The 21237-nt window shown below is 48.0% G+C and overlaps 1 protein-coding gene across 5 annotated transcripts in view; it reads right to left on the minus strand.

Moving 5' to 3' along the window:
* The window catches only part of LOC125447721 (nesprin-2), a 62105-nt gene that overhangs the window by 31786 nt on the left and 9082 nt on the right, over positions 1 to 21237 (minus strand). For 3 of the 5 annotated variants that reach the window (XM_059641033.1, XM_059641029.1, XM_059641032.1), the window contains exons 1-3: positions 12379 to 12454; positions 2078 to 2253; positions 1216 to 1366 (exon numbers count right to left, since the gene is read on the minus strand). In XM_059641033.1, coding sequence (XP_059497016.1) covers positions 1216 to 1366; positions 2078 to 2253; positions 12379 to 12399 — 348 coding nt within the window. In that variant the 5' untranslated portion in view covers positions 12400 to 12454. Of the gene's footprint in view, positions 1 to 1215; positions 1367 to 2077; positions 2254 to 12378; positions 12455 to 12717; positions 12833 to 21237 lie in introns of those variants that run through there. The other 2 variants (XM_059641030.1, XM_059641031.1) reach the window with 2 other exon arrangements.

Below are 21237 nucleotides of genomic sequence, written 5' to 3' on the forward strand. Positions count from 1 at the left end.
CCATCCACCCCCGTAACCCCTCATCCACTTACCCAAACTGCCCGCCGTAACCACTCACCCACTTACCCAAACCCCCCCCCAAACTTAACCCCTCACCCACTTACCCTTTCCCCCCCCGTAACCCCTCACCCACTTACCCAAACCCGTCTGTAACCCCTCACCCACTTACCCAAACCACCCCCGTAACCCCTCACCCACTTACCCAAACCCCCCCGTAACCCCTCACCCACTTACCCAAACCCCCCCCGTAACCCCTCACCCACTTACCCAAACCACCCCGTAACCCCTCACCCACTTACCCATCCACCCCTGTAATCCCTCACCCACTTACCCAAACCCCCCTGTAACGCCTCACCCACTTTCCCAAACCCCCCCAGTAACCCCTCACCTACTTACCCATCCACCCCCGTAATCCCTCACCCACTTACCCAAACCTCCCGTAACCCCTCACCTACTTACCCAAAACCACCCCGTAACCCCTCACCCACTTTCCCAAACCCCCCCCCAGTAACCCCTCACCCACTTTCCCAAACCCCCCCCCAGTAACCCCTCACCCACTTACCCATCCACCCCCGTAACCCCTCACCCACTTACCCAAAACCACCCCAGTAACCCCTCACCCACTTAACTGACCCACCCCACCAACCTTGGCCCCTCACCCCTGCCATCCCCTGGTGCCCCTCTACCCGCTCACCCCCAATCCTGACACAGGTGCCTTCTCGGTTGTAGTGAGTGGGGGAGGGGGGTCTGAGGCTGTTAATCTGCTGCCTTACTGGAACACAGCAGCTAATGCTGTACAGAAAACAAACAGGGGACAGATTCCCTGCGACACGATCCACGTGGTTTTCTGGATTGTGACCAACCCTGGCCTGAGAAACCCCGGGAAGGTAAGTTGGCAAATTCTGCTCTGAGGAACTGGGACCTTGATTTCCTCCTCTCAGCAGACCCAGGATAGAGCCCAAAGTTGCACATCAAGACCATTCCTGAAGAGGAGTCTAGGCCCGAAACGTCAGCTTTCCTGCTCCTCTGATGCAGCATGGCCTCCTGTGTTCATCCAGCTCTACACCTTGTTATCTCAGATTCTCCAGTATCTGCAGCTCCTACTATCTCTAAGACTATTATAGCTCTTGGTGACCAAACCCCAATGGTTTAGGATTAATGAGTTTGCCAGCCTTTACCCACCACCAGGGCTGGATTCGAGCTGAGTTTGCTCACCTCAAACCGCTTTAGCTCCTCCTTAGCCATGGAATACAGGACCTGGGAAGAGAGGGGCTCCTTGGCTAGGGCTTCAGCCCAATGCATCCAGTCATTGAACCGGGAATAGTCATCCAGAAATTCTTGCCACAACTGCCAGGCCTGCTCCATCCTGCAGGAGACAGAGGAGAACAATTCCAGTTATCCTGATATTCCTGAGGCAGAGACCCTGTTCAAACACATTCCCTTCTTGGAATCCTCCCCACCTGTCCCTTTCCCAATGACAGCAGGAAATCGAAGGAATGGTTAAATCTTCCTCCGTCCCACCCAACCTGTTAATGTGGTGGTACTTAAATTGCCTAAGGCCATAAATTCCCAGAAAATGGCACAGACTCTCTAAAACCCACAGGTGTGGGAGATTCTGCACATTTCCAAGACCTCACTGTAATAATTGACTGACTTTGCACTCTGGGTCGATCCCACAGATCTCTTGGAATCACCCTGGGTATCACTGGCACCAAACCCGTTTTTGATTCGAGGCATTAGGATCCTGAAGCACCCTTGTGATGATGTCACAGAGATACTCCTCCCCAGGTTTAAATAGCACTGTGTGGGCGGAGTTAAGAGGGAGGAAAAACTATAGGCAGAGCAGGACAGAATCCCAAGGACTGGCTATGGAGAAGCATATGAGTGGACTGAATATTCCAGGAACCCTACCACGAGTGCTAGCCTTTTAATAATGGAACAATCACACCAATGCCCTATGTCTCTCCTTCTGGCAATGAGGCCAGTACCCAAGGGTCATGCGCACTATGTGGCAAGGGGGACATCTCAGCAACCGATGCCCCAGAGTCAGATGGTAACCACTGCCTGCCATACTCACTTGATACGTCTCTCGAGGGATGGGGCACAGATGTCACACTGCTGTCCATCGGGAATTCTCACCAGGGGCCGAGCAATGCTGTCCTCAGATTCTGCGACCCAGTAATCCCACAGGGGGCGGTCAGCAAAACACAAGGACAGATTCGTGTCTCTGTGCATGTCAAGAATCCTCAGCGTCTGTACAAGAAGAGTGAGAGAGTTGTTATTGATTCAAACAATCACTTACCTAATAACATCACTTGTGGCTGAACTACAGCTGCATCCCTCAAGGCACTGGCTGACCCTTCAGCACTGGATGTAAAACAGAATCAATTCCAAAATGTCACTCGAGAGAGTGGGCAAAAACCCTTCATCGAAGGCAACCACAGGCAATGACTACAGAAGCTGAATATTAAATATCTTTCAATGAGGCATTTTACAAGCCTCTGGACTAAAATTTGGGTTCAACCATTTCAGGCAGTGAACTCTATCCCGTGTTTTGATTTTATTTTCCTTCCTCCTCCTTTGCCCAGTCCAGTCTTGGTTTATAGTTTTGTTACCTCTCAGACACAGCTTTCTATTATTCTGTCATTAACACCTCATGCTGGATCGAAGCTTTGTCACTTCTCTACAACTGTTACAGTTCCCTTTGCTTTTTGTTCCATCACATCTCTGTGTCATTTAATCTGTCCCACTGTCTGAGGCCTCAAGCTGGAAAGTGGGCCTAATGCAGATTCAGTCAAACCAGGGGACATCACAGTTTAAGAACGAGGAATTGTGCTTTTAAGGCAAAGATGAGTTCCCCCTCCCCCTCCCCCTCCTCAGACTGATAGTCATTAAACCAAGGCATTATTTTGCCCAGAAGGTAGTAGAGGCTGGATCTTTCAATCTATTGAATTGAGTAGGTTTCTGATTGACAAGAGGGTCAATGCTAACAGTGAAGCAGACAAGACAATGGCGGTCGTACCACAAACAGATCAGCCAGGAGCTTATTGAATGATGGAACAGGTTCAAAGGGCTGAATGGCCTACTCATGTTCCAATGTCCCACGTTCCTGTATATCCTGGACCTTCCCCATTGTACAAATCCATGACATTTCTACCTCTCTTCGGAAGTAACTCCACAAAGGCCAGTAACCTGTCACCCTTTATTTACACGTGCACAGTACATGACACTGACCCAGCTAGCACAGAGCCAGCTGTCAGTGAACAGAGCCCCTGACACTGCTGTTTATATCTGTCAGTCAGGGATCCCTGATTGGACCAGATTAACAGCCCCGGAGAACTCATGTTCAATGAGGTTCACCAGGCAACCTAATTTTCAATCGCTACATCTTCAGTTCTGAAGATCACATACAAGACAGAACATTAACTCCGTTTCCTCCCCCAAAGACAGTGTAGGATCTGCAGAGTTTCTTTAGTTTTTCCTCTTTTTATGATTTTGAATAAAGGGGCTTGGGTTAAACCAAAATAAAAACAAAGTGACAGAGAAAATCAGCAGACAGCAAGGTGTGGAGCTGGATCAGCGCAGCAGACCAAACAGCATCAGACAAGCAGGAAAGCTGACATTTCGGGCCTAGACCATTCATTTCTGACATATTAGGCTGGACATTTTGCGTGGTGCTGGAGGAGTGAAAATTCATGATTGGAAAGATCATTGAATGGAGTCATAGAATCCTAACAGTGCAGAAAGAGACCTCAAATCTGCAATGACTTTGTCATTGTAGAGTATCCCACCCAGATCCAGTCCCCCACCCTATCCCTGTAGCCCTGCATTTCCCATGGATAACCCAGCTGGCCTGCACATCCCTGAACACTACAGGCAACTTAGCACGGTCAATTCCCCTAACCTACACATCTTTGGGCTGTGGGAGGAAACCAGAGCTCCCGGAGGAAACCCATGCATACACAGGGAGAATGTGCAAACTCCACACAGACTCCACAAAGATATATGAATGCACTAGGGGAGAGTGCAGAAGCAGTTTACAAGTCAGCAACTTCAGTGATTAGGGTAGCCTGAGGGTGGAATCAAACCCAGGTCCTTAGTGCTGAGAAGCTAACTACTGAGCAACCATGCTGCCCCGAAAATGAAAGATCGGGAATTCCAATTCAAAGTGAATTTAATCTTTAAACATGATAGCCATAGAACTGGCTCAGTGGTTAGCATTGCAGTCTCATAGCACCAGGGACCCGGGTTCGATTCTAGCCTCGGGTAACTGTCTGTGCGGAGTTTGCATGTTCTCCCCCTGTCTGCGTGGGTTTCCTCCGGGTGCTCCGGTTTCCTCCCACAGTCCAAAGATGTGCAGGCTAGGTGGATTGGCCATGCTAAATTGCCCAAAGTGTTCAGGGGTGTGTGGGTTATAGGGGGATGGGTCTGGATGGGATGCTCCAAGGGGCGGGTGTGGACTTGTTGGGCCGAAGGGCCTGTTTCCACACTGTAGGGAATCTAGTCTAATCTAAGAATATTAAAATTCAAGTATTGCGACATATTTTAATCGGGGGTAAAAGTTTGCTTGATATCAGATTGAGCTATTGAAAACTGAAAGAATTGCCGGATGCTGCAAATCAGAAACAAAAGCAAATTGCTGGAAAAACTTCACAAGTCTGGCAGCATCTGTGAAGAGAAATCACAGAGAAATAATGCTTTGGGACGAGCGACCCTTCTTCAAACTGAAAGACATGTTGTCTAAGCTTCTCACCTTGCACTCATCAATTGCAAGAACGCCAAAATTCAAAGCAAACAACAATTTACACTGCATGAGAAACAGGTGCTGATGGACCAAGGCTTTGCAATGGTGAACGCATCAGGGGACGATCACCCATCATACTTTTGCTTAAGGTGAGAGTTTTCAGCAGTACTCAAGAGTGAGTTAGATGTAGGACACCGATGAATTGTTCAGTGATTGGCTCATACAGGCAGACCCTGGGTCATAACTGGGTTCCAATCTGAAGTCCGTTCACAAGTTACAGAGTGAATCACAACAACAGAAAACATTAAGTACAGGAAATTTTCCTGTGTTGGGTCTTTAAAAATTAAAACCCTGTATTGGATCGCACTCATAGGGATGAGTGTTCCGAAGTCAGACACGTTATAAATTGGGACAAAGACTCTGGCCATCATGGAAAAGTTTGAGAGGAAACATTAATTGCTGAGACTTTGCCTGTTCCATTATAATGGTGGGAATGTCAGACAGAGTGATCTAAATGACAAGAAGTTGCCACAGAATGCCCAGGAACACTTGTGTCAGTACTGGATTCGGCAAAGGCAACAATGAAGTCTTTGTGGCTCAAGCGTTGAAATGGCATCAGGCAAAGGTTTAAAAAATTAGGGGATGTGTTTAATGGAGGGTTGGATTCTCGGTAAAAATCGAAGCCCCTCTGATCCAGCAGTTGGCAAACAGTGATTACTATTTGTGGGAATTATGGGAAAGGGCCAAGGTGATGATAGTCAACTGGACAAGGCCTAGTCTTGGAAAGGGATTGGACTCGGGTGTACAGTTGTGGACATCACATTGTTGGAAAGATATGAATGCACTGGGGGAGAGTGCAGAAGCAATGTACAAGAATGGTTCCAGGAATGAGCAACTTCAGTGATGACGATAGCCTGAAGAAGTCGGGAGTGTTCTCCTTGGAGAGAAGGAGGCTGAGAGGAGATTTGATAGAGGTTTTCAAAATCATGATAGGGCTGGATGGACAGAGTCAATAGATACAGGCTGTTCCTGCTTCTCCTCAATCTATGGGGCAGAGATTTAAAATGACATGCAAATGAAACAAGGGCAATGGGAGAAAATCTTTTTTCATGCAGTGAGTGGTTAGGGTCTGGAAAGAACTGCCTGGAAGTGTGGGGGCGGCAGGTCCCAGTGTGGCATTCAAGGGGGGCATTGGATGGTTAGTTGGATTGAAATGGTGTACAGGGTTATGGAGATTGACACAAAGGGAATAGAATCAGTGCTAGCATGTTGGGCTGAATGGCCTCCTCCTGTGCCACAATGATTCTCTGATTCTGGTTGGGGTGAAACAAAGATTCTCAGGTTAAAAACATGACCCCATGAAATACAGCTCTGCAGTACCACTGTTTTACAGGCATCCAGTCAACAGGAAGGTCCCCCATGCCTCAGAAACATCAGCAGCAGCCTGGGGCACCACGGGAACCTTAGCCCTGCAGTTCTGCTGAACATCTGGGTGAACCAACTGCAGCTGGATGAGAGATCTCCCCTACCAGCGCTGTTTACACATCCGGAGCTGTGGGTGTTGCATTGGGAAAGTTGGCCTTCATTGCCTGGGAATTGAGTGGGTTGTTGATCCATGTCGGAAAGTGCTTGAGTCAGCCATGTTGCATGCGGGTCTGGAGTCACTTGTAGGCCAGGCCAGGTAAGGATGGCAGAATTTCCTCCCTAAAGAACCAGATGGTTTAACAATCCATAATCAATTCAGAGTAGACAGTCGCCACGGACTCCGTTACTCGTTTCAAACACCAGGCATTTTCGGTGCATTAATTGAATTTAAAATTCCACCTCAGTGCGATTTGAACCCACATTCCTGCAGCATTAGTCTAGGCCTTTGGCTATATTACCACGAAGTTACTGTCTCCTCTGGGCTAGGTGATGAACTGCTTTTGACTTATTCCTGCGACTGGAGCTACTGATGTGCAGTGTCTGTGTGAGACTGTTAGCCTCAGAGAGGATCAAAGATTTGACTCCTCACACATCATCAAGAGGCCTATCAATGCAGGCTATCTGGGTCTGCAACACCAAAAGGGAGTAGAGGCTGGGGACAGGGGAAGCTCTACCTGCAAAAAATGTCCCAGGCTTCCAGTTACCTGACTAGTATTTCTGTCTCTGGCTTGTTGCAGTGCTCAGCGCAAGCTGGAGAAACAGCACCTCAGTTTTCCACTTGGGAATTCTGCAGATTTCTAGATTCAATATTGAGCTCAATTTTAGGGCTTGAGGCACCTTCTCCCTATGCCCTACTCCAGGCCCCATACACCAGGCCTCACATAGTCCGCTATTACACTCCACCCATCATTAGTGACTAATTGTCCACTAATAGCTATTCATTCTCCCACTTCTTTATCTGTTCTGCTGTCTCTTTGGGTTCTATCCCCATCTACCATTTATTCCTTACCCCCCTCCACCTCCCACCCTATCTTCTACTTTTAAAAAAAGGCATTTTTCTGACCAAGAGTCGAGGCCTGGAACATCAGCTTTTCTGCTCCTAAGATGCTGCTTGGCCTGTGTTCATCCACCTCCACACCTTGTTATTGCAGATTTTCCTAGCTACCATCAGTTATTAGAAAGGGTCACTGGACCCTAATCGTTAACTCTGATTTCTCTCCACGGATGCTGCCAGACCTATTGAGCTTTTCCAGCAATTTCTGTTTTAGTTGTGGAAGCTCTGCATGGTTTGGTGTTCGGGTGAGGGGGTCAAAGGGTGCTGCGTGTGTGTGGAGAACAGCACTCTCCACAGAAGGTCCCACCAAAGGAGGGGCTTGCCAAGAGCATTTCACTTCCCTTCTGGAGCCTCAGCAATGCCCAGGACGATGGGGCTGAACAAAGAGGTGCTCACAAGAATCATGTCTGTCACAACTCAGTTAGTTACACTCCGAACCTGAGTGCTGTTAGCCTCCTTTGCTGGGGCCAGTGACTTGAGTGGACACTTCGGGCTCACACTCCAGTACTGCAGGCAAGAATAAAAAAAAGTGACCGATAGGGAAATCTTCTGAAAGACTAACATAGTTGAGTTACTGCTTCAGTTGCACCAGCATTGCATTTTAATGTCAAAGTAAACGTGCAAGATAGGAATAGGCCATTGGGCCCTTTGAGCTGCTACACCATTCAATATGATTGTAGCTGATCATTCAGTTCAGTTCTCTGTCCCCTTCTCCCCCGTACCCTTTAGCCCTCATGATGATTATAATGTTGTAACTTAACGGGACTAGTTGATCCAGAGGCCTAGGCAAATAGTCTGGGTCTCATGGGCTCAAATGCTGGGTTAAAATCCTGGAATTCTAATTCAATTTAGAAAAGTTCAGAATGTAAAGCTAGTCCCATCTGGGTCAATAAAAATCTTAAGGATGGAAATCTCTCATTCTTATTCCAGATCCACAGCAATGTTGCTGAGTCCTAACTCTTCACAAGGGCAATTCAGGATGGACAATAAATACTGCCCCAAGCAGCCACATCCCATGAGTGATTGGCAACATTTTTTCAAATCTCCTGCCTTTTCTCCAACACCCTATTATTTCTACTCGAATGTCCTCGAGTGCATCATTGACTCAGACTCTGTCATATTCCCAGCCAGTGCATTCCAGACCCTAACAACTCACAGTGTGAAAAAAGATTTTTTTCAACACATTCACTCCTTTTCCAAATTACATTGTGTCTGTGTCTTCTCATTTGTGATCCTATTGTGAGAGAGAACAGTTTAGCGCCATATACTCTGCAAACTTTGAAATTGCCCCCTGCACACAAAAATCTCAACCATTAATATATCAAGAACAGCGAAAGGTCCCAATTCTGACCCTGGAGGAGCTCCACTACAAACCTGCCCCCAGTCCAAAAGAAAATCCCTTAAATCATTATTGTTTCTGATCTGTCAGCCAGTTCTGAATCCACATGAATACCACACTTTTTATACCAATGACCTTTACGTGCCCATGCAGATTTAAGAACTATATTGAATAATTCCACCCACACAACATCAGAAGCATTACACTCATCAACACACTGTTAAAAACCTCTAATACAAACCAGAAAAACTGTGGATGCTGTAAATCAGGAACAAAAATAAAGTTGCTGGGAAAGCTCAGCAGGTCTGGCAGCATCTGTGGAGGAGAAAACAGAGTTAACATTTTGGGTCAGACTTCTGAGGAAGGGTCACTGGACCTGAAACGTTAACTCTGTTTTCTCCTCCACAGATGCTGCCAGACCTGCTGAGCTTTTCCACCAACTTTTATTTTGTTAAATAAAAACCTCTAGCTAGTCAGCCCGACGTTGCCTAAGATATCCATGGTGGCTCGTGCTGACTAACCCACATCTTTTCATGGGACTAGTAATTCCAATATCAATTATTCCAAGATGTTTCCCCACCACTTAAGTGAAATGTCTGCTCTTTAATTGCTTGGCTTATCCTTACAAGCCCTTTTTTGAACAAGGCTTTTAGATTTCTTAGAGATAGTAGGAACTGCAGATGCTGGAGAATCTGAGATAACAAGGTGTGGAGCTGGATGAACACGGCAGGCCAAGCAGCATCAGAGCAGCAGGAAAGCTGACGTTTTGGCATTTGAAGGGCCCCAACCTGAAACATCAGCTTTCCTGCTCCTCTGATGCTGCCTGGCCTGCCGTGTTCATCCAGCTCTACATTGTTACATTTGCAATTGTCCAGTCCTCTGACCCTACTCCTGAGTTGAAAGATTTTTAAAATTTCATTTTTGGGAACGTGGGTGTCACTCTCTAGGCCGGTACTCATTACCCATCCCTCACTCTCTAGGCCGGTACTCATTACCCATCCCTCACTCTCTAGGCTGGTATTCATTACCCATCCCTCACTCTCTGGGGGGTGTTTCGGAGTTAACCACATTCCTGAGTCACGTGTAGGCCAGACCAGGATAAGGATGGCAGATTTCATTTCCTAAAGCATATTAGTGACCTGGGTGAGGTATTGTGTTAACTGACAGAAGTTACATGGCACCTGAGGCTAGTTTTATATTCCAGATTTTAAAAAAAATTGAATTGAAATTTTACCATCTGCCATGATAGGATTCAAAACCCTGTTCCCCAAACATTAGTCTGGGGTTCTGGGCTCCCCATGTACTCTGCATAATAAAAAAAATTGTCAGATTCCTGACTTTTAAAGTGATCTGAAACACTTGTTTCTTAATGAGATCAGTCGCCTTGGAAGTGACAGCGAAGCCTTCCTTAAGCCCAAGTGTACGTGCAGCCTAGAGTGGGAAGGCCTAGCACCCAAAGCAGAGGCCTAGCTCTCTCTCCAACTGCCATTGAGACATCAATTGCTTCAACTTCTCTTCCCCTCTCACCCACTTCAATCTCTCCCCCACAGAACATGCAGCCCTCTGCTCCAATCCTAACCTCACTGTAAAACCCGTGGACAAGGGTGGCACGGTTGTACAACGGCACGCTGATCTCTACGTCTCTGAGGCCAGGCACCAGCTCTCTGACACCACTTCCTACTGTCCCCTTGATCATGACCCCACCCCCAAGCACCAAACCATCATTTCCCAAACCATCCACAACTTCATCACCTCAGGTGACCTCCCAACCACAGCCTCTAACCTCATCGTTCCCCAACTCCACACCACCCATTTCTATCTCCTTCTCAAAATCCACAAACCTGATTGCCCTGATCGACCCATTATTTCTGCCTGCTCCTGCTCCACTGAACTTATCTCCACTTATCTCGACTCCATTTTCTCCCCCCAGTCCAGGAACTCCCTTACCTATATCCGTGACACCGCCCATATCCTCTATCTCCTCCAAAACTTGTGATTCCCTGGTCCTCAACACCTCAGCTTCACCATGAATGTCCAGTCCCTATATAAGATAACAAGGTGCAGAGCTGGATGAACACAGCAGGCCGAGCAGCATCACAGGAGCAGGAAAGTTGATGTTTCGGGCCTAGAACCTTCTGCAGAAATTTTCAGAGAATTTCTGAAGAAGGGTCTAGGCCCGAAACGTCAGTTTTCCTGCTCCTGTGATGCTGCTTGGCCTGCTGTGTTCATCCAGCTCCACACCTTGTTATCTCAGATTCTTCAGCATCTGCAGTTCCTACTATCTCTGAAACAGTCCTTATACACCTGCATTCCCCATACAGATGGCCGAAAGGCCCTCCGCTTCATCCTGTCCCGCAGGCCTGACCAATCCCCCTCCACTGTCACCCTCATCCACTGAGCTGAACTCGTCCTCACCCTCAACACCTTCTTTTTCGATTCCTTCCACTTCTTACAGACAAAGGGGGTGATCATGGGTACCCGCATGGGCCCAAGCTATGCCTGCCTCTTTGTAGGTTACGTGGAACAATCCGAATTCCGTAGCTACACAGGCCCTAAACCCCACCTCTTCCTCCATTACATTGATGACTGTATTGGCACCGCCTCGAGCTCCCAAGAGGAGCTTGAACAGTTCATCCATTTCACTAAACTTTCCACCCCAACCTTAAGTTCACCTGGGCCATCTCTGATACCTCTCTCTCCTTCCTGGACCTCTGTCTCCATCTCAGGCAACCAGCTAGAAACTGATATCCATTTCAAGCCCACTGACTCCCACAGCTACTTAGAATACACCTCCCACCCACCTTCCTGCAAATATGCCATTCGCTATTTCCAATTCCTTTGCCTACGCCGCATCTGCTCCCAGGATGAGGCAATCCACTCCCAGACATCCTCGTTTTTCAAGGACCACAACTTCCCTTCCACAGTGGTCGAAAATGCCCTCGACCACATCTCTCGCATTTCCCGCAACTCATCCCTCACACCCCCTCCCCGCGATAACAACCAAAACAGAATCCCCCTTGTCCTCACGTACCACCCCACCAACCTCCGGATCCAACGCATCATCCTCCGACACTTCCGCCATCTGCAATCTGACCACTCGACCAAGGACATTTTCCCTCTCCACCCTTGTCTGCTTTCCAGAGGGATCGCTCTCTCTGGGACTCCCTTGTTCGCTACACACTCCCCTCTAGCTCCACTACACCTGGCACATTTCCCTGCAACCGCAGGAAGTGCCACACCTGCCCCTGCACCTGCCCCCTCACCCCCATCCCAGGCCCCAAGAAATCCTTCCACACTAAACAAATGTTCACCTGGGCATCCGCTAACATGGTATATTGTATCCACTGTTCCAATGTGGCCTCCTCTACATCGGGGAAACCAAGTGGGAGCTTGGAGACTGCTTTGTCGAACACCTACGCTCAGTTCGTGACAAACGACTGCACCTCCCAGTCGTGAACCACTTCAACTCTCCCTCCCAGTCCTTGGATGACGTGTCCATCCTGGGCCTCCTGCAGTGCCACAATGATGCCACCCGAAGGTTGCAGGAATAGCATCTCATATTCTGCTTGGGAACCCTGCAGCCCAATGGTGTCACAAGTTTCAAAATCTCCCCTCCCCTGACCACATCCCAAAACCAGCCCAGCTCGTCCCTGCCTCCTTGACCTGTCTTTCTCCCAGCTATCTGCTCCTCCCACCTCACTGACCAACCCCAACCCCCACCCCAAACCCCCACCTACCAACCTCATTCCCGCTTCCTTGATCTGTCTATCTTCCCTCAACTGACCAACCCAATCCCAACTCCCTACCTACACTCACCTTTACTGCTCCATTCCGCATTGTTGATCTGTCTTCTCTGCACCTCTTTGCTCCTTTATCTACCTTCCATCATCACCTCCCTCTCTCTATTTATTTAAGAATCCCCTTCCGCTCCACCATTTTTGAAGAAGGGTCTCGGCCTGAAACATCAACCTTCCTGCTCCTTTGACACTGCTCGGCCTGCTGTGTTCATCCAGCTCCACACCGTGTTATCTGTCTCCGGGAGGGTTTGCACCCCAGTTCAGCTGAAAAGCCTACCTCTAATCTGCCAGATTTTCCAGGTTTCCCTGCAAAACCTGCTAAATCCTGTCAGCTGCTTCCGTGGGTGCCATTACTTACAGCTCCCTGTGCTGGGGTCACTCTGTGTGGATTTAACCAGAGCTGCTTTCTCAGGGCGGGCTCTCAGACAAAGTGCAGCGGTCACCCCCAGACGGACACATCCACAATCTCCAGCGCGAAGGGTGTGTCTCCTGTTTTGCAAGAGTGCCAGGGGTAAAGGTCAACCCGGCTCAGGTAACAGCCTCCAGCTTCCTGCCTCAGGTACTCAGCTTAGGGCAGGCAGGGAGACACACACTCACTCACACAGACACAGCCACACTCTCACACTGACACTCTCTCACACACACACAGTGTGGAGACACATTAACCCTACTCAATTTGGACAAAAAAGGCAGCCTCCTAACCGCTGCACCCCACCCCGCCGCCACCCCTCCACCTTTTCAACACTAACACTCTGCCCGAGTTGTACAAAGCTCCTAGGGGTCTACCCACAGTAGGGAGGGACAAACCTTTCCCTCTCAGTCAAGGTGGTCAATACCAGGGGGCATGGTTTTCAGGTAAGGAGCAGGTGGTTTGGAAAAGATTTGAATAAAAGGTTGGTCTCTGGAACCCTCCTGTCTGAAAGTGTGATAAAGGCAGGAACCCTCAAGATATTGCAATAGCGTTTAGACAAGCAGTTGATACAATACAAAGCTATGGGCCAAGTGCTGAAAAATGGGATTAGAATAGGTGGATTCTTGATGACCAGTGATGGGCCCTTTTCTGTGCTGCAAGAACACAATGACTGTGACTCTCAATGGACTCCAATTACAGGCAGGGACCGAGTACCTCAGCAATTTTTATTTCTGGAGCACCTCTCGTGTGATAAACATAGTCATCTGGTAAAACAAAATCTGACAAGACCACGAGGTGACGGTGCATTTAAGCGATCAGAACCTTGTTCAAAGAGCTCATGCTATGGTAGGGCCATGAGAGATGTGCAGATGTTGGAGGGCTAAACCCCCCCTTTCTATTTAAACTCAGTGAATAATTAGATACCGGTCACAAACTCACCCCTGCCTTGAGGCTACGAGAGAGAACCATCTTCTAGTTAACGTGATGGCCAGTCAGCTTTCCTCATGCAGTATAAATTGTTATCCCCTTAGAGATTTGGCATTCTTGCAATTCTGTCCTGACGAGTGCAAGATCAAAAGGCCTGACAATGTTTCCTTTTCCAGCAATACCCAAACTCTTCATTGTTGCGTGACTATCCAATGTTCTCATTAACAGTCATTCCTGTTAGTTTATTCCCATCCATACTGTTCTAATTTGCAGTCAATCCTGAGCTCTAATACTTCCACTGCTCGTCACCTTCCCCATTACACAATGGATTCTCACGTGGGCTATGGGGTGAAAAAGAGAGGCTTGTGGGAGTAGGGCCTATCCATCAACTAATGGAAATAAAGATCTTACATTTGTATAGCACAATTCACAACCCTTTGGATGTCCCCACGGTGCTCTACAAGCAATGAAAAACTGTTTAAAGTTAGTCACTGTCTGTAATATAATCACTTTAGGCACAGAAAGCTCTCATAACAACAGAAGTAGTAGGAGCAGGAGTAGGACATTCGGCCCCGCAAGCCTGCCCTGCCATTCAATAAGATCATGGCTGATCTTTTCTTGGACTCAGTTCCACTTACCCACCTGCTCACCATGACCCTTAATTCCTTTACTGTTCAAAAATCTATCCATCCATCCTTGTCTTAAAAACATTCAATGAGGAAGCCTGAACTGATTCACTGGGCAGGATATTCCACAGATTCTGAACCCTTTGGGTGAAGACATTCCTCCTCAACTTGGTCCTAAAGCTGCTCCCCCTTATTTTCTAGATCTCCCAGTTCTAGTTTTACCCGCCAGTGGAAACAGCCTCCCTGGCTCTTTCTTATCCATTCCCTTCATAATTTTATATGTTTCGAAATGATTCCTCCCCTCATTTTTCTAAATTCCAGTGTGTATATTCCCAGTCTACTCAACATCTTCTCCTCAAAAGCCAACTCACAGCATTGGGATAATGTAATCTGTAGTGCTGGTTATCATTGGCTAGGCCATGGTCAAAATTTCTGGATCTTTTAGAAATAATCCCACAGGATCTTCTATGTTACGAGGGGCCAGATGATTAGATTAGATTCCCTACAGTGTGGAAACAGGCCCTTCGGCCCAACAAGACCACACCGCCCCTTGAAACATCCCACCCAGACCCATTCCCCCATAACCCACACACCCCTGAACACTACGGACAATTTAGCACAGCCAATCCGCTAACCTGCACATCTTTGGACTGTGGGAGGGAACCGGAGGAAACCCACGCAGACACAAGGAGAATGTGCAAACTCCACACAGACAGTCGCCTGAGGCTGGAATCGAACCCGGGTCCCTGGTGCTGTGACGTTGCAGTGCTAACCACTGAGGCACTGTACCGCCCCAATGATGCCCCGGTTAAAACTCCCTCCAAAAGATGGAACCTCCAACAGAGCAGCAGTCCCTCAATCCACCACTGGGGGTGCCAGCCTGGATTCTTGAGCAAAAAAAAAGACCCTGGCAATGAATTTTAGGAAACTGGTTTTGCCAGGCACACAGTAAGCATTCTGGGATTGTTGCTGAATAAGTAAAAGCTCAAAAGGATGAAATATAGGTAGATGGGTTACAGTCAGGGACAGAAAGGGGAACAGGCAGACAGTGCAGGGATCCCCTGTGGCCATTCCCCTCAATAACAAGTATACTGTTTTGGATACAGTTGGGGGGGACGACTTACCAGGGGTAAGCCATGGGGTACAGGTCTCTGGCACAGAGTCTGTCCCTGTTGCCCAGAAGAGAAGGAGGAGAGCATTAGTCTTTGGGAACTCCATAGTTAGGGGGACGGATAGGAGATTCTGTGGGAACAAGAGAGACTCGTGGTTGGTGTATTGCCTCCCAGGTGCCAGGGTCCATGATGTCTCAGATAGTGTTTTCGGGATCCTTAAGGGGAAGAGGGAGCAGCCCCAAGTCGTGGTCCACATAGGCAGGAAAAGGCATGGGGATGTAGGGTAGAGATTCAAGGAGCTAGGGTGGAAGCTTAGAGCTAGAACAAGCAGAGTTGTTATCTCTGGGTTGTTACCCGTGTCACATGCTAGCGAGGCAAGAATTAGGGAGAGAGAGCAGTTGAACAAATGGCTGCAGGAGGGAGGGATTCAGATACCCCTATAATTGGGGCTCACTCTGGAGTAGGTGGAGTCTCTACAAACGGGATGGTCCACACCTGAACCAGAGGGGCACCAATATCCGGGGGGGGGGGGGGATTTGCAAATGCTCTTCGGGAGGGTTTAAACTAATTCAGGAGGGTGGGAACCTGATTTGTAGCTCCAGTGAACAGGAGGTTGAGAGTAGTGAGGTCAGGAATAAGCTTTCAAGGTTGCAGGAGTGTACTGGCAGGAAGAAGGTGGTTTGAAGTGAGTCCACTTCAACGCCAGGAGCGTCCGGAATAAGGTGGGTGAACTTGCAGCATGGGTCGGTACCTGGGACTTCGATGTTGTGGCCATTTTGGAGACATGGATAGAGCATGGACAGGAATGGTTGTTACAGGTTCCGGGGTTTAGATGTTTCAGTAAGATCAGGGAAGGTGGTAAAAGAGATGGAGGTGTGGCACTCTTAGTCAAGGACAGTATTACTGAGGACAGAAAGGATGTTTGATGAGGACTGGTCTCCTGAGGGAGTATGGGCTGAGGTTAGAAACGGGAAAGAAGAGGTCACCCTGTTGGGAGTTTTCTAAAGGCCTCCGAAAAGTTCCAGAGATGTAGAGAAAAGGATAGCAAAGATGATTCTGGACAGGAGCGAAAGTAACAGGGTAGTTGTTATGGGGGACATTAACTTTATAAATATTGACTGGAGATGCTATGGTTTGAGTACTTTAGATGTTTCAGTTTTTGTCCACTGTGTGCAGGAGGGTTTCCTGACACAGTACGTAGATAGGCCATCAAGAGGCGAGGCCACATTGGATTTGGTACTGGGTAATGACGCAGGCCAGCTGTTAGAATTGGAGGTAGGTGAGCACTTCACTGATAGTGACCGCAATTCGGTTACGTTTAATTTAGCGATAGAAAGAGATAGATATATACCGCACGGCAAGAGTTATAGCTGGGTGAAAGGCAATTATGAGGCGGTTGGGCAAGATTTAGGATGCATAGGATGGGGAAGGAAATTGCAGGGACTGGGCACAATTGAAATGTGGAGCTTGTTCAAGGAACAGCTACTGCGTGTCCTTGATAAGTATGTACCTGTCAGGCAGGGAGGAAATGGTCGATTGAGGGAACCGTGGTTTACTAAACAAGTTGATTCTTTGTCAAGAGGAAGAAGGAGGCTTATGTAAAGATGAGGCGTGAAGGCTCAGTTAGGGCGCTGGAGAGTTACAAGTTAGCCACGAAGGACCTAAAGGGAGAGTTAAGAAGAGCCATGAGAAGTCTTTGGCAGGTAGGATCAAGGAAAATCCTAAAGCTTTCCATAGGTATGCCAGGAATAAAAGAATGACGAGAGTAAGCCTAGGCTCAGTCAACGACAGTAGTGGGAAGTTGTGCGTGGAGTCAGAAGAGATAGGAGAAGCGGTAAATGAATATTTTTCGTCAGTATTCACACAGGAAAAAGACAATGTTGTTGAGGAGAATACTGAGATACAGGCTATTAGACTAGATGGGATTGGGGTTCATAAGGAGGAGGCGTTAACAATTCTGGGAAGTATAAAAAATAGACAAGTCCCCTGGGCCGGGTGGGATTTATCCTAGGATTCTCTGGGAAGCTAGGGATGAGATTGCAGAGCCTTTGGCTTTGATCTTTATGTCATCATTGTCTACAGGAATAGTGCCAGAAGACTGGAGGATAGCAAATGTTGTCCCCTTGTTCAAGAAGGGGAGTAGAGACAACCCTGGTAATTATAGACCAGTGAGCCTTACTTTGGTTGTGGGTAAAGTGTTGGAAAGGATTATAAGAGATAGGATTTATAATAATCCAGAAAGGAATAATTTGATTCGGGATAGTCAACACGGTTTTGTGAAGGGTAGGTCGTGCCTCACAAACCTTATTGAGTTCTTTAAGAAGTGACCAAACAGGTGGATGAGGGTAAAGCCATTGATGTGGTGTATATGGATTTCAGTAAAGCATTTGATAAGGTTCCCCATGGTAGGCTATTGCACAAAATATGGAGGCATGGGATTGAGAGTGATTTAGCAGTTTGGATCAGAAATTGGCTAGCTGTTAGAAGGCAGAGGGTGGTGGTTGATGGGAAATGTTCATCCTGGAGTTCAGTTACTAGTGGTGTACCACAAGGATCTATTTTGGGGCCACTGCTGTTTGTCATTTTTATAAATGACCTAGATGGGAGTGTAGAAGGATGAGTTAGTAAATTTACGGATGACACTAAAGTCGGTGGAGTTATGGATAGTGCCAAAGGATGTTGCAGGTTACAGAGGGACATAGATAAGCTGCAGAGCTGGGCTGAGAGGTGGCAAATGGAGTTTAATGCAGAAAAGTGTGAGGTGATTCACTTTGGAAGGAGTAACAGGAATACAGAGTACTGGGCTAATGGTAAGATTCTTGGTAGTGTGGATGAGCAGAGAGATCGCGGTGTCCATGTACATAGATCCCTGAAAGTTGCCACCCAGGTTGATAGGGTTGTTAAGAAGGTGTATGGTGTGTTAGGTTTTATTGGGAGAGGGATTGAGTTTCAGAGCCATGAGGTCATGTTGCAGCTGTACAAAACTCTGGTGTGGCCACACTTGGAGTATTACGTACAGTTCTGGTCGCCGCATTATCAGAAGAATGTGGAAGCATTGGAAAGGGTGCAGAGGAGATTTACCAGGATGTTGCCTGGTATGGAGGGAAGGTCTTATGAGGAAAGGCTGAGGGACTCGAGGCTGTTTTCGTTAGAGAGAAGAAGGTTAAGAGGCGACTTAATAGAGACATACAAGATGATCAGAGGATTAGATAGGGTGGACAGTGAGAACCTTTTCCTCGTATGGTGATGGCTAGCAGGAGGGGAGATGGATAGCACGGGGGGACATGGCTTTAAATTGAGGGGTGATAGATGTAGCACAGATGTCAGAGGTAGGTTCTTTACTCAGAGAGTAAGGGCGTGGAATGCCCTGCCTGCAACAGTGATAGACTCGTCAATTTTAAGGGCATTTAAATGGTCATTGGATAAACATATGGATGATAATGGAATAGCGTAGGTTAGATGGGCTTCAGACTGGTCGGCGCAACATCGAGGGCCAAAGGGCCTGTACTGTGCTGTAATGTTCTACAGTTTCACTTCAAAAATGTTTTAGTAAAATAAATGGAAGAAGAACAGGAGATTAGCAGGTATACTTTAGGCAGGATTGAAAAGAGCTAGCGCCTGCAAGTGAGAGACAGAAACAAGGACACAACTCAGACAGAACAAGCAGCAAGATAAGGGGAGGCCTTTGGGTGGACACGAGCAGTGCCTGTTGTTAAATGTGGGGGGGGAAATGAGGGACATCCAGTTTTTATCCACGGCAGTAAATCAGTCAGATTTGAAATTGGAGGTGGGAAAGGGATGAGAATTTGTGGGGTTTTGCCAGACATCAACCTCAGAATGTTCACTGAAGGATCAGAATCCCTACAGTGCAGTTAGAGGCCATTCAGCCCATTGAGTGTGCACCAACCCTTCAAAGAGCATCCCATTCAGACCCATCTTATCCCTGTAACCCCACATTTACCAGGGCGAACCCACCTAACCTACACATCCCTGAACACTACGGGCAATTTAGCATGGCCATTCCTCCTAACTTCCACATCTTTGGACTGTGGGAGGAAACCGAAGCAGCTAGAGTTAACCCAGGCAGACACTGGGAGAACGTGCAGACTCCACACAGTTGCCTTAAGGTTGAATCAAACCTGGCTCCCTGGCTCTGTGAGGCAGCTCTACTAACCACTGAGCCACGTTGCCACTCATCTTTACAACTGTTAATTCAAGTGTACACAGCAGGCAGCAATATAACCCATACCTAAGTGTCCTGGTGGTTTGGCAAGTTGAACCACAACAGTATCTTGTGTAGTTGGTAGGATCTCATATCGTGAATGTTGCTGTGGAAGGGAAAGTACATTCTAATGGAGCACCTCTCAGTGGGGCAGACTGGTACAGCAGACTGACATGGGGGAGATTCAAAGAACCAGAAGGGGCAACATCACCTTACAGTGAACCACCCTGTAAGTATGGACCTGTGACAGTTTCCTTCATGTTGCATGAGTGGAAGGAGTTGGAATGAGGAATGAAGTCACTATTCTAATGTTTACAAACTCTACTACATTGGCACTTCTCAGACAGATTGGCAAGCTTCCCTGCGCTGTTGACATGCTTGTTCACAATGGAGGATGGGCTCCAGGCCAAAGTGGTTTGGAGAGTAGGTCATCAAAACCAGGGTTGGGGGGTCCAGCCCTGTGTGTTAGGAGATGCTGGAGACTCTGCACAGCCCCTGCCACAGGAAGTCACAACAGGGGGCTGCAGTGAGGACATTGACCCCTGATCAGGCACCACCTCCTCCTTTCTCACTAAGAGACAGGGCAGTGCCAGAAGACAGACGACACTCTGGAGGTGCCAGGCCTCTCAGCATGGCTCCCTCCAAACCTTGGAATCCCAGGCCGAGGAAGGTTAACTCACTGCTGGACAGGCAGCTTGGCATAGCTCACCCATACAGGGCAGGCCTTCCAGACCTCTAGGGCCAGTCAGCTGCACTGCCAAACAGGCACCATGCACTGGAATGCAGGACAGGGCATCTCAGGGTGGCACAGCAAGAGGGGGGACACGGTTGACAACACTGCATGGGTCAGAAATGCTTCATAAACACTGCTCATGTGGGTGGTGTCTCTGTGTAGGACCCAGTGGGCCATCACTCCTTGGCCATTAACCAGGCTGTGAGTGCGTGCTGAGCACCAAATCCAGCGTGTGGAAGCAGGTGTAGCAATGTGCGTGTGTGACATAGGGGTCATTCTGTCACCTTAACCCTCCCACCTTCAATGTTAGCTCCTGTACAGCTGTACGCACGTGGGGAAAGCATCAGTGTAAGGAAGATCCCCGGCAGCGACAGTGTCTCACACACACAGAGACGGCCAATGTTGCAGCGTGCCCATGGTTTACGCACCTTACATACCAGTGAGGGCCAACTGTTCACACACAATCCCAGCCACGGTCAGTCACCAAGAAAGTCCACCGTCTGTAGATATGCACCAATACCCCCTCCGCCACTTCAGTCTGGCCATCAAATGCCCTCGGTGCCATTTTCATACCAGTCTAACATGCCCTCGCTAGCTATTGTAAATTAATCTAGTCACATTTGGCCCATATCCCTCTGAACCCTTCCTATTCACGTACTCACCCAGATGCTTCTTAAATATAATTGTACCAACCTCCACCACTTCCTCTGGCAGCTCATTCCATACACACACCACCCTCTGTGTGAAAAAGTTACCTCTCAGGTCCAGCTTTGGAGTTTTCTGATAGACACTCAGACACTGCGCAGTGGGTAACGCTCCTTATTCTCACTGAGAAGGCTCTGGGTT

The sequence above is a fragment of the Stegostoma tigrinum genome, chromosome 39 (assembly GCF_030684315.1).
Source record: "Stegostoma tigrinum isolate sSteTig4 chromosome 39, sSteTig4.hap1, whole genome shotgun sequence".
In the NCBI taxonomy this organism is placed as follows: domain Eukaryota; kingdom Metazoa; phylum Chordata; class Chondrichthyes; order Orectolobiformes; family Stegostomatidae; genus Stegostoma; species Stegostoma tigrinum.